General features: G+C 49.0%; 2 protein-coding genes across 4 annotated transcripts; one reads left to right on the top strand and one right to left on the bottom strand.

Annotated features, from left to right (window-relative positions):
• Positions 1–113: 113 nt before the first annotated feature.
• On the bottom strand, positions 114–6,149 carry CRYZ (crystallin zeta). 3 transcript variants are annotated; one of them, XM_048946244.1, is made up of 9 exons: positions 5,909–6,149; positions 5,634–5,758; positions 5,164–5,316; positions 4,454–4,617; positions 3,779–3,830; positions 2,345–2,494; positions 1,940–2,041; positions 1,755–1,850; positions 114–1,489 (listed from the first exon to the last, which is right to left on the bottom strand). In XM_048946244.1, exons 2-9 carry the CDS (start codon positions 5,748–5,750, stop codon positions 1,328–1,330), a joined length of 996 nt encoding a protein of 331 aa, XP_048802201.1. In that variant the 5' UTR covers positions 5,751–5,758; positions 5,909–6,149; the 3' UTR covers positions 114–1,327. The 3 variants fall into 3 exon arrangements, with proteins under 3 accessions (XP_048802201.1, XP_048802200.1, XP_048802199.1); XM_048946243.1 differs by having other exon boundaries at positions 5,921–6,148; XM_048946242.1 differs by having other exon boundaries at positions 115–1,489; positions 5,945–6,148.
• A 112-nt stretch (positions 6,150–6,261) lies between these two features.
• On the top strand, positions 6,262–10,511 carry TYW3 (tRNA-yW synthesizing protein 3 homolog). Its single transcript, XM_048946245.1, has 5 exons — positions 6,262–6,525; positions 7,180–7,278; positions 7,988–8,059; positions 8,377–8,510; positions 9,266–10,511. The coding sequence occupies exons 1-5, from the start codon at positions 6,277–6,279 to the stop codon at positions 9,486–9,488; spliced, it is 777 nt and encodes a 258-aa protein (XP_048802202.1). The 5' UTR covers positions 6,262–6,276; the 3' UTR covers positions 9,489–10,511.
• Positions 10,512–12,013: the final 1,502 nt, after the last annotated feature.

The raw sequence follows: 12,013 nt of genomic DNA, 5'->3' as shown, positions 1-12,013 counted from the left end.
TCTGAGCAGGAGTCTTAAAGACACAGACGGGGGGTCCTCTTCTGCCTTAACACTTCTTCAGTAACGGATCGCAGATGCAGAGAAGTCCGGACACTCCAAAAGATTTTGCCAACTACTTTCTCAGTTTAGATTAAACAAATAGCAGTAGAAATGAGTGCCCGTTCAGAGAAATCACAGCTCAGAAAATGGTGTCACCCTGCACAGAGAACTGCACCGCTGTGTGCCGCAATGACACCAACAGAGTCCAAGCCAAATGCCACAAAGCAGGTAACCTTCATGGGCAAACAAGGCTCTGCTCAGGACAGGGTCATTTCTCCTCAGAGAAGCAGAAGAGCCCATCCTTAAAGATAAGGGCTATTCTCATTAGAGAACCATTCCACTGAAAGGTACACCGAACTGTAACACCATGCTGCATTCTGAATGCAAGAACTGGCAACGCTTCAAAGAAATGGGGTTTGGATTGCTGTATTTGGAACAAGCCAACAATACATACAGATCCAGTCATGAAATAACACTGATTTCAGTTACCCATGAAAGCAGCACAGACCCATTTCTCCTCATTACAGGCAGGGATTCATGTGACTTTAAAATTAATATGGGTCACAGGAAGACCTGCAATTGCTTTGACAGCCACGTACCATCAAGGAATCAACTGCTTCTGCCAGCATGATTGTTTGCAAAGCAGCAAATATGCTGCACACACAGCTCCAGTTACTCTTGGCATTAACTGGGGTGTTGTCAGCTAGGCTCCAAGTCAGGCACAGCAAAACAGAACTGCTTCTGCTTTCAAGTAATTCATACTTGAGAGATTCTTTGGCCATTTTTTGAGCTAGGAAGTGAACTATCCTGACAAAAAGAGCTTTGATTCCAAGCAAATTCTGTGACAAGATGAAAGAAACAAGTTTTGTGGCTAATGAATTTACAGCCTTAATTACATGTGTGTCATTGGCTTCATACCTTTGTCAATCTGCTCACAAAGCAGGCTTCATTCTGCACTGCTTACAGCTTCCCAATGCCCTCACTTCAAGTAGTGCTTTGTATCAGACTCCAGCTGAGATTCCCAGTTTCCCATCACAGTGTCAAACCAGTGCAGTTATTATTTCCACATCAACCAAAAAAAGTTACACAAATTACCATAAATTTTGCCCAACATTGCTTATACAAAAAGAAAACACTGCTAATGAATCAGCATAACTAACTAATGTAAGCTAGCACTTGTTCTTGTTCTGAAACCTGATTAAAAATGCATTTTATTAAAAAAAATGTTCAATGAATCACGTAAGCAAAGGTGCAGTTAGAAGAGCTATAAAGTAGATGGAGAAATACTTTATGGCAGGAGTACCATCTTTCCTCGAGCACCACTGCTGTGAATAATGTCCTCATGAGCCTTAGCTGCTTCCTGCAGGGGGTACTGGGGGCCCACCACTGGCTTCAGCCAGCCAGACTCCACGCCGTCAAGGACTGCCCTCGCACATTCACGCCTCTCCTCCTACAGAAAATAAGAGGCAGCATTTACCACCACGAGGTCTCTGCATTTTAGAAAAGTACGAACTGTTTCTGCCAGCGTCAAATCGATGCTTGCAACCCAAAAGCATGTTATGGTGTTCTTAAGATTAAATCAAAACGTAAAGGAACTCGCACACAGAGTCCTCATAGTCAAATTATGCTTTCACTCCTGTTTTTAACACAGACAACTGTTTCAACAGGAAAAGATCACCGAAGAAATCTCTAAAAAAAAAATGTTATTTTCATACCTCAGTTTCAAGAAACCGACCAACACCAATGATGCTGGACTCTTTGCTCATGGTGTCTCTGGGGTTTATCTCAATGGAACCTCTGCAGCCCACAACCTGTTAGAGCCATGTTAAAAGAGAGTTTAAGTTCTCACTGTCAGATTGCACAGTTCAACATGCAAACCCAAGGGACAGAAAATACGTACCATCACCCTTCCTGCCTGGGACAGCAGATGTAAGTCAGCAGCCAGATTGACGTTGGAGAGCATTTCTACTATTATATTAACTCCTTGCATCTTGGTATATTCCTACCAGAATAGAATACATAGAAAGTTACTTCACTTAGTGTTTTGGTGCTGCTGTACATTTCATATACTACTGAAAGCACACCTTTGGCAGCTGATTGCTTTTTATATACAGACTTTGTGCTAAGGCTGATGGCCAATAGCAGATGTACAGGTGCTGAGTTAGGAAAACTATCATACTGGGATTTTCCGAAATGCCACTGCATAAATTTGTTCTTAAAATTTTCCACAAACAAGTGTTCACTTTCTTTTTTCTTTAAAGTTAATAGAGAGATGCTGCATGAGCTAGACCCAGTATGTACTCACCTTAATTTTGTCAAGATAATTAGCTTCTCTGTGATTAAATGCTTGGTGAGCACCATTTCTCAGAATAATATTCATACCCTCCTCAGTTCCTGCCGTGCCCAAAACCTTTAAGCCATAAGCTCTGGCAATCTGACATGCTGCTATTCCCACCTGGGAGAGAAAGAGGAGGAAATCAGAACAACAAAAACAACTCTGCATTTTAAATTTGACACATTTACCAGTTGGAACTTAACTATTTTTAAAGTTCGCCTGGTCATGTATTTCTTCAGCTACAGTAATTAATTTGGATCTTAAAGATACCCCAATAGTATTAAAAAAAAGGAAAGGATGTTTCCACAGGCATAGTGAGGCTCTGTGTCTTGTTGTGTTGTCTGCATGCTCGTTTAACGGCCATCAGCATGAAGGGATGCCTTCAGAGAAAGCTGGCTTTGGAGCCTATGAAATGTAACTGAAATACTTCACAGCCAGGCTGATCTTCAGATAAATATTCAAAAGAACACACATTTTTAAGAATAATTATGGAAAACAGCATGACTTAGAAGAAAAGATGCAACAAAGATCTTTTGGCTGCAGCAAGTGCTTCATCCCTGTACATCTATTCACTGCTTCTGTAAATATTCCCGCAACAACGGTCACAACACGTAGAAAAACAGATTTGCAGTATTTTCTTCAACAAACCAAAGCCAGTACATCTCTTCAAGAGGCACATAAACTGCAGAAACACTATGTTTATCCCTTGGGGAAAAAAAAAAGATTACTAAATTGATATTCAGTATTATAGCATCTTAGAATGAGGACGGTTTCCCACAAGACTGTCATCATCAACTGTCTGACAAACAGTTCACAAAAGTTTGCCAGTTGATGGCAGCTGTTTGTGCATCGGCAGAAGTTGAAGATGCAGAGTACAAGAGATGAGAAATTTGAACTTCATCTGACAGAGATCTGAAATTTCACCACGTAACACCAAAGCAAACCAGGTGTGCAATTTCAAGGAGCATTCAGCCATCAGCTGATATACTCCAGTATCTCTCCTTGAAAAGCTAGCTGTTAGGCAATAATACCCCAGCAATGCAAAGTTGCTACCTATTAGTGATTGCTTTTCAGAGAACTGAGAACATCTTGCACATAACCAAAAACCACAGCTTTTTGCCATCACCTTTAACATACAGCTTCTGGCTCACCTTCCAACTGCAGCAAAGTATTTATCACAGAACCCTCTGCACAAGGGGCCTTACTGGATCCCTCACATAGTTTCAGGGTTACTTGGGATAACAAGATTTCTGCTTTAGGAAAACAAGGTGTTCGAAGAAAGACTTATTTTTTGTTAATCAATTTATTGGTATGGATGTAAGCAGAAATCACAGAACAGAGGGGAAGACAGATACAAGAACAGAAAACCCAATTTTTAATGACTTGCCTTTTCAGAATACTTACACCTCCACTTGCACCATGAATTAGTACGCTTTCCCCTGCTTTGGCATGCCCTCTGAACAAAAAAAGACATACAATATTGGCATGATGATTACAACACATGGCCACTACACAGCACTGTACCAAATCTTATCTTACACAGTATTATTCCCAATTCATGTTATGGCTAAGTACGATCATTCTCGTTGGAAAAAACAGGAACACAAAACAAACCACATCATTTATGAATTTAAGTAACGTGCAGTTACATCAACATGCAACAAGCAGCAAGTCAACATCCTGGTATTCACCTCAATGCAAGGTCTCCCCCGCAACAAACAGGTCTTCAAATAAACCACGCTAGTTTTAACCATCTCCTCCACCAAGCAAGACCAGACTTCCACATCTTCCATCTCCTCCAGCTGATACACAACTGGCTCTTACTCCTTGTACAGTGCTGCAGCATTTATTACATGATGTGTACTAAGGAAGCCTTTGAGGTCTGTTCTCTTAATATTTCCCTTCCCAGGTAAATGCTATCAGTAGCTTACAGGCTCTAGCAGCACAGTACATGTAGCTGAAGTCTCTCCACACAATGATGCCTCCACATTCCCTCATTTAACAGGACAATGAAAACATTGGCTTTAGTATTTTAAAAGTTCAATAGCAAAATGCACAAGCTTTAATTTGGCAGCTTACTTCAGGAAAAGAGCACGGTAAGCAGTGAAGTAGGGTATTGTAATCGCTGCTCCTTGACTGAAATTCAGCTTATCCGACAAAGGAAAGACTGTACTGGCTTCAGCAACTGCATACTCTGCATATCCTCCAGAGAGCGTAGCAGAGGCAAAAACCCTGTCACCTCTCTAGAAAGCAGGGAAACAAAACAGAGAAATTAATCATTTCCCTTACTTCCTTCCTTAATATACATCAAGAACAAGTTTGGATTCTTCCCAGAAGCTTTCCTATTAAAAACCAACAACTGTCTTTGCCACAGAGAAGGTTTTTGTGTTAATGCATACGATCAATGCCACCAACACAAACCACAGAATTTCAACAGCCTCCTCCTTACAGTGTGACACACAACCCTACTGCCCCATTAGTGTTAACCTCAATGAATCTCAACATCAGAGAACGCCACCCAGATTCCAAACACAACAAAACCAAAAAAATCATTTTTGTTTAGTGTGGAAAAAAGCCATGCTCTTACTATACCCTGAGGTAACCAAGCACCGTATCTGTTCTTCAACAGCGATCACAGGGCAGAGGACGCAGCGGCGCTGAGCAAGCACACGTCGCCCTGCTGGGAGCCCAGGCACACAGCCAGCCCCACTCACAGAACGGCAGCGCCCAGCACAACGCACGGCTACTCGGCTCTGCAAACTACAAGGAGTTAAAGCCCCGTCAAGTACCTTGAATGCAGTCACGCCTTCCCCGACGCTCTCGACCACACCAGCCACGTCGGAGCCGGGGGTGTAAGGCAAAGCCGGTAGTCTAGCGTAGTTCCCAGAGCGGACGTAAGTCTCCACAGGGTTTACCCCACAGGCGTGGACCTTAATTAACACCTGAAAAAAATTACATTTGTTAAGTAGCATTTCAAAAGGTTTAAATTTAGAATTGACAGCACGGCATCACGGCGTTTCAACAGAGCAGCAAAGCAGCGCTCAAGTGCTGAGATAAACAACCGGTGCTGCACTCCAGCCGTCACGGAATCCTTCACGCGCAACGTGCAGCCAACGCAACAGCGCAAAAACCCACACGTGTGCTAAATGCCACGTCCTGGGCTGCAAGCGGGCGGACGGCAGCTGCTGAGCCGGGAGGGGCAGAGCTGCTTCGCACGTGGCTGCGGCCGCAGGGCTGCCCGGGCTCAGAGCTCACCGACCTGCATGTCCTTCGGGGCGGGGATGGGAACATCAGCCTGCAGCCTCAGCACCTCGGGACCCCCGAACTCAAACACCCGGACCGCCCTCATCGCGCCCCTTGCGGCCGCCGCGGCCATCGGAACACCTGGAAATAAACGAAAACGTAACAACGATGCATCGACTTCATACTTTATTTTACACCGTCAAAGGAAAGAAACGAAACCACCTCTTCTCAAGCAGAAGATTGAACTCAGCCCCGCTCCCGTACACACACAAAAAAAAAAAAAAACCGCACCCCAAAACCAACCAAGATTCCCCTGATTCCGAGCACCTCACAATGCTGATGCGGTACGGGCAGACGCGCTGCGGAAACGGCGTGCGCGGCGCTACCAAACGGACTCTGAGCGCGGTCACGCACCGCCGAGCGGTAACGAAACCCCGTGACGCCCCGCTTCCGCTCACTCTTAAAGCAACAGTCAGAAAACCAGCAGAAGCGCTTCGCGGCCAACCCCGCACCTCGCGACCCGCGGCCGGGGGCGGGATCAGCGCGGGGCGGAATTCGGCGGCACGACGAGCCCTTCGCGCGCGCAGAGGTTTGTCCCTCTCGGGCGCCCGTCGGAGCGGCGCCGCGGCCGCCGTAGGCGCGGGGTTGGGCGCCACCCCATGGCGGCGTTCGGGCGCTGGAAGGCGCAGCGCTCGGCGCGCCAGGACTGCAGCCGGCGGGGCGCGCTGGACGAGCGCGCGGCGGGCGTAGTGCGGCTGCTGAACGGGCGCGCGCCGTTCTGCACCACCAGCTCCTGCTCGGGGCGCCTCGTGCTGGCGGAGGGCGGCGCCGCGCTGAGCGCCGGGATCCCGAAGCGGCGCTGCCGGTGGCTGCTGGTGGCGCACGAGCCGTGCGGCCGCGCCGATGTGGTGAGGAGGGCGCGGGGCGGCGTGCGGGTCGGGCTGCGCTTCCCGAGCCTCGTGCGGAACGAACGGCACGACGGGCTTCCAGTGGGAAGCGGTGCGGCTGCCGTGGGAGTGCGGTGCCCCCGCGCTCTTAGCGGGGCGCGGAGCTGCCGAGCCGCGGCGGAATTTCGAGGGAACGACGGCGGGAGCGGCGCGGAGCGGTGGAGCTGCGGGGATCCGCGCAGCGCCTCGGCGGTGCTGTGAGCCTGGGGATCCGGGGCGGGGAGCGGCGCTGGGGCCAAGCGATCCCACCGCAAAGTGCGGAGCAGCACTGCCAGTGGGGGAAGTAACGGCTGCCCTTCGGCTGTCTGTGATGTATGCGGCACGGCGGAGGGATGGCAGCGAGGTGCCCTGCTCGGAACCCAAAAAACGCCTCGCTGATGCCTGACGGGGCGATGGCTTGGGGAAAATCCCTGGGTTTTACAGTGAAGGAGAGTTTCTTATAGAATTATGAGCATCTGTGGACTGTTTGTGTGTTATGAGCAATGAAAAATTGAAAGCGGCTGGAAGAACGGGTTCACTTGGATCACGCTTGCTGCATTTCTAATGATCTTTTTACAGCTTTGGTACTAACAGTACAAATTTTCAGTGTTAACTGAAACACTGTATGTTTTTCAGATGGCAGCACTGGAAAACGCCACCGGCAATGTCATGTTCAAGTTTGAGCCATTTGTTCTCCATGTGCTGTGCCAGGAGCTGCAGGACGCACAGCTGCTGGTAAAATCACAGCAAGCACCACCTGACCTGGTTGTTCTGTGACATGTAGGAGTTCTGGCTCCTGCAGCAGCTCTGGCACTTGAAAGCTGCCCCAGATGTGTTTAATGGCTGAGGCAGTAAGAGCTGATGGAGCAAACACGGTGTTAAATTTACATTATGTACTTCTTTGATATACTTTTTAGAGAACAGCCTTCAGTGTAGCCTTCTCGTTGAAGCAGGCTTTTAGCTGGTGAGTCTGGGTTTGCTCCCGGTGGCTCAGAGATGGGTTTTCAGACGTTGCTGCTGGTCTGGCTCCGGCATTTCAACTCATGGAGCAGTGTCTCTGCCTTCTGCTGTTTCAGAATGACTCTGGAGAGCAATGCATGATTGTTTTCTTCCTGCATTCATGGAAAAGAGAGTTGGTTGGCTGCTCTTGCAGCACTGCTGAAGTTCTACCTATGAAAGTGTTGTGTGACTGTCTATGTGACTGCCAGCCCATCACAGTCAGGCAGTGCCAGGAGAGACAGGAGTGTCCTGTCTGGACTGATGGGTTGGGATCAGACAGGCCGTCGACTGCAGTTCTTTGAAAACCAACCAAAATCTGTGATACGATGTGGGTTTGTTCTCAAAACCATTTAAATGGTTGAACTGTTACTGCATTCATTAGGGGAAATTACTTCTTGCTATGAAAGTGTACACAACTTGTTAAAGACATTTATTTGTTTTCCAGCATTCCGTGGCTATTGAGTCTGGGTTCAAGAACTCTGGCATTACAGTTGGCAGAGGAGGAAAAATTATGATGGTAAGTACTTGTCACTTACCTGTAAGGAATGTGAAAGAACGCTTCATTCATGTTAGCCTCAAATATGTAAGAGCACCAGTCTGAATTGTAATGTGAAACACAGCTGTCATGAGGCATGCAATGCAGAGGAGTAATGTTCTGCTTCAGCTGTCAGCCAGCCAAGCAATTGTGTGGATGTCACTTTGATTATTTTATTTGTTTGTTTTCTCCCTCCAGTGAATTGCTCGTATTACCTAAATAACCTTCAGAAGATTTAAAATAACAATAATATTTTTTTTAAACTTATTTTAGGGAAATCTTTGCTTGTGTTATTCTAGGCTGTCCGGAGCGCTCATTGCTTGGAAGTTCCATTGAGCCACATGGGGAAACTGATGGTCTCTGAAGAATATATTGAATTTCTGGTGCATGTGGCTAATGAGAAAATGGAAGAAAATGCAAGGAGGATTGACAGGTTTGTTAGCTAACACCAATACTATCCGTGACATCTAAATCTGAAAGTGAAAAATGCATAGTAAATGTTATGTAAAAAGAAAAATAAATTAAAAGAACAAACCCCAGAAGTCCAAATTATGATTTCAATTAATTTTTTTAATTCAGAAGGCTATAAACTATTGAAGCAGAAACCTGTAACCAACATGAGTTTACAGGCTATGTTTGCTGCTGAGTAGAATTTATCTGATGATAACAGCAGCATTTGCTGATAATTCAGGAACCGTTTCAGTATTCAGTGCATGCTTCAATCCACTACATGCTTTGTGTAGTTTCCCAAAGTGAAATATTAGTGTGGAAACTGTAAAAGTACTATAATGTGGAAGGTTATACATTCCAGGAGTCTTTGTGGTTCTTTTCAGACAAGGAACAAAATAGGCAGAAAAGCCATAGAGCACAGAAGGTTCTACGACCAACTTGCCCCTGATCACCAGTGCCATTGTGCAAATGTGAGATTAGCTGAGTCTCAATGGGATACGAGTATTTCTATCAACAGTTTGACTTCTAATCCACAAGCATTACCAAGAGAAGTGGCATGGTGTACACAAGGACACATTTATACGTACTTCTAGTTTTCTTCCTGAACTGACTAGGCTGTTGCAACATTAGTCATGGTTTTCTTAATATGTTTTGATTGTATCACAGAAGCATTCATTTCTCAGAGTAGTTTTTCAGATCCTGAGCAAGAACAAAAATAACTGCACGACTCTTTCCTAGGTTCTACAAGCGCTTGGAGGCAGCCCTGGAAGCAGCGGGCGGCGTGAGCAGCTCGCCCTCCACAGGCACAGGGCAGGCTCACACTGTGTATGTTCGCAGAAGGAAGAGGAGGACTGCCAGAGTGCAGGATGTGCTCCCCTCTGCAGAGGGTCATAACGAGGAGCTGGAGCCTGGGGATGACCCAGAAGGCAGCCTTGATATTTTTGCTGAAATCACGCTGTAGCCACTGAAGGGCAAATGGCAAACTGGACAATGTGCATGGTGCTCTTTATAAGAGATACAAATATTGCTCTGTTCTAAGTAGTAACACTGCTGGTTGCTACCAGGAGGAAAAAAAAAATAAAAAAGAACACAAGGTAATTAAACAGAATTGTGAACAGGCTTAAGGCCACAGAAGCACAGAGAAGAGAACCTCAATGTTTGAGGTTGTTTTCTTTGTTTCTAACTGCGCTGTTGCATTGTCTTACTGCGTAGGTCAGCTATCATAGAGGCCACTGCTTTGCTGCAGTCTTTGGCCACATTCTCTGTGAAGCATTCCCCTTTCATTGCTGGGGTGAGGCCTGCAGACAAGCCATAAAACTGAAGCTTTTAATCGCTGTCGGAGAGTTGTAGAACTATGTGCAGCAATGCAGAGGGCCTTTTCAGAACAGCACGGAGCCACTGCGTCAGCAGAGGTACAGCATGGAGCTGGGGATGAGAACAGAAAACCACAGAAGTACCTGCGGCAGCTCTGAGCCCCTTCCTGACCCTGGCACTGGGCAGCAGGTTGTGCTGCTTTCCTGGCCTCACAGCTCAGGCTGCAGCCACACTGCCATGTGCACTTCCACGGCAGCAGATGCTGAATGGTGGTTTTCTTTGCAGCCAGCACCGTGCTGGTGGTTCATACCTCACAGAGGTGTTTCTGGGGGCTGGGCACAGCTCCAGTCCCAGCTGGGAGCGGGAGGTCACCCAGATGACACTAATGGGCTTCAGAAGGTGCTGTAGTTTGTATAGTCCTGTATTGTAGCACTGGAGAAGTCAGTGCATAATACAGTAGTTTATTGTGCAGAAAAAAAATGAGGAACTTGTAAATCTCAGCAGCACTGAGTTAGGAGCTGTATGGCTTGCAGCGCTGGGAAGGGGGAAGCAGCGTTTGGTGCAGTGATTTGTAGCTCACAAGGTGGGTCACGTACTTGTTTCTATTACATAAACCTGTGAGTTGGGAACATTTTAATTCCACCGTAAAAATTTGGCATAATATGTAGGAGCCGAAGGGAAAAGTAATTGAGGGCTTTGAACAGATCCTCAAAGCGCTGCGTCCAGCAGCGGCTTGCCAGAACCAACGGCCGTGTGCCGCGCGGTGCCGCTCCGCGCTCGGGGGCCGCGCTGGGGGTCGTGGAGCGGCGGGGCTCCGACCGCGGGCTGCACCTCGGGCGGCGGCACAGGCGGAGGTGCTGCCCGCGGCTGTCGGCTGCGTGCAGGAGATGAGCGATGGCAGCCGGGGCCGTGGTACGGCTTGTGTTCGGTGCCGAGGGGACGAAGCGCCGCTGTCCTGCGGGGATGATGAAACCGAACAAACGAGTGGATGTCGGCTCGGCCAGCTGCCAAGCCTGTGAGGTGTTGACGTACCGCGGGAGCCCCTCCACGCCGGGGCCGGGGCTGCTGCGCGTTCCCGTCAGCCCGCGTGCACGCGCCGGCCTAGTAACGGAGCTCGGCGAGGCTGGAAGGTATGAGCAGCCGCCGCGGTACGGCCCGGCGAGGCGAGGCACGGCGCAGTTCGGCCCGGCCCCGCAGCTCCGCAGGGCCACGTTTGCGCAGAGCGGCGCGGGCGGGCATCTCTGCGGGGGAGTTCGCGCGGAGCCCCCGGAGCGGATCCGATGCTAAGCGCCGGTTAACGATCGCGAATTGTTCCCAGCGTTCTGATGTGCCGCGTTCTCGAAAAGCGCGTTGAAAAATCTGAGCGAGCTCTGGGCGCTCTGCGGGGCACAGAACCGCACGGATGGGACACCGCCGTTGCTCGTCGCGCGGCACCGCTGCGGGCGCGGGGCCGGGGCTCGGAGACGCGGTGGAGTCCGGAGCGGTGTTCGGTGCCGTCCCGCATTCCCCCCGAAGCCGTCCCGAGTCCAGAGGGCGGTAGGGTCTCTTAACAGAGAAAGTGCGCCTTAATTACTGCTGTTAATTATTAGCGCCGGTTATTGGACACTGTTAGGAACTTCATGAAATAACTAAGCAAATCGGTAATCCAAGACCCTACAACAACGAAACCGAACAGTCGCGTGAATCTGAGTAGAGCGGGGAATCGTTTTAAACGCCTGAAGCTTTGACCGATGTGCACAAGGCTTTTCTGACTGCCGGCCTGCCCCAGACGCGCTCCGGCCCGCAGTGCCGCCCGCATCCCCGCCCCGCGCAGCGCCGCGATCCCTCCGGCCCGGAGCTCCCCGCGCCCGCGCTCCGCCCCGTTGCGATGTAACGCAGCGCTCAGCGGCACCGCGCGGCCAGCCCGGGGAGCGGGCACCCAAAGAGCGGCACCACCCGCACCGCCCGCGCGTGTAGGGATGGAATCACCGATAGGCAAAGAGGTTCCAACCGTCGGCAAATCCTTGCCGCGTGTAAGAGTGCGCGAGGCCTCTCTGCTAACGAAAAGGCATCTTCCGCCCAAGTTCCTCGTTTAATTCTCAAAACACCCGAACGTTCCTAAGGACGATGTCATTGGCTTCGCGTTGCGCTGTTTCTGGGCCAGCAAAGGCGTTCCTTCGCCCCATTCCTCAC

The sequence above is a fragment of the Lagopus muta genome, chromosome 5 (genome assembly GCF_023343835.1).
Source record: "Lagopus muta isolate bLagMut1 chromosome 5, bLagMut1 primary, whole genome shotgun sequence".
In the NCBI taxonomy this organism is placed as follows: domain Eukaryota; kingdom Metazoa; phylum Chordata; class Aves; order Galliformes; family Phasianidae; genus Lagopus; species Lagopus muta.
The sequence above is the reverse complement of the archived record's forward strand: the minus strand, read 5'-3'. Positions and strand labels throughout refer to the sequence as shown.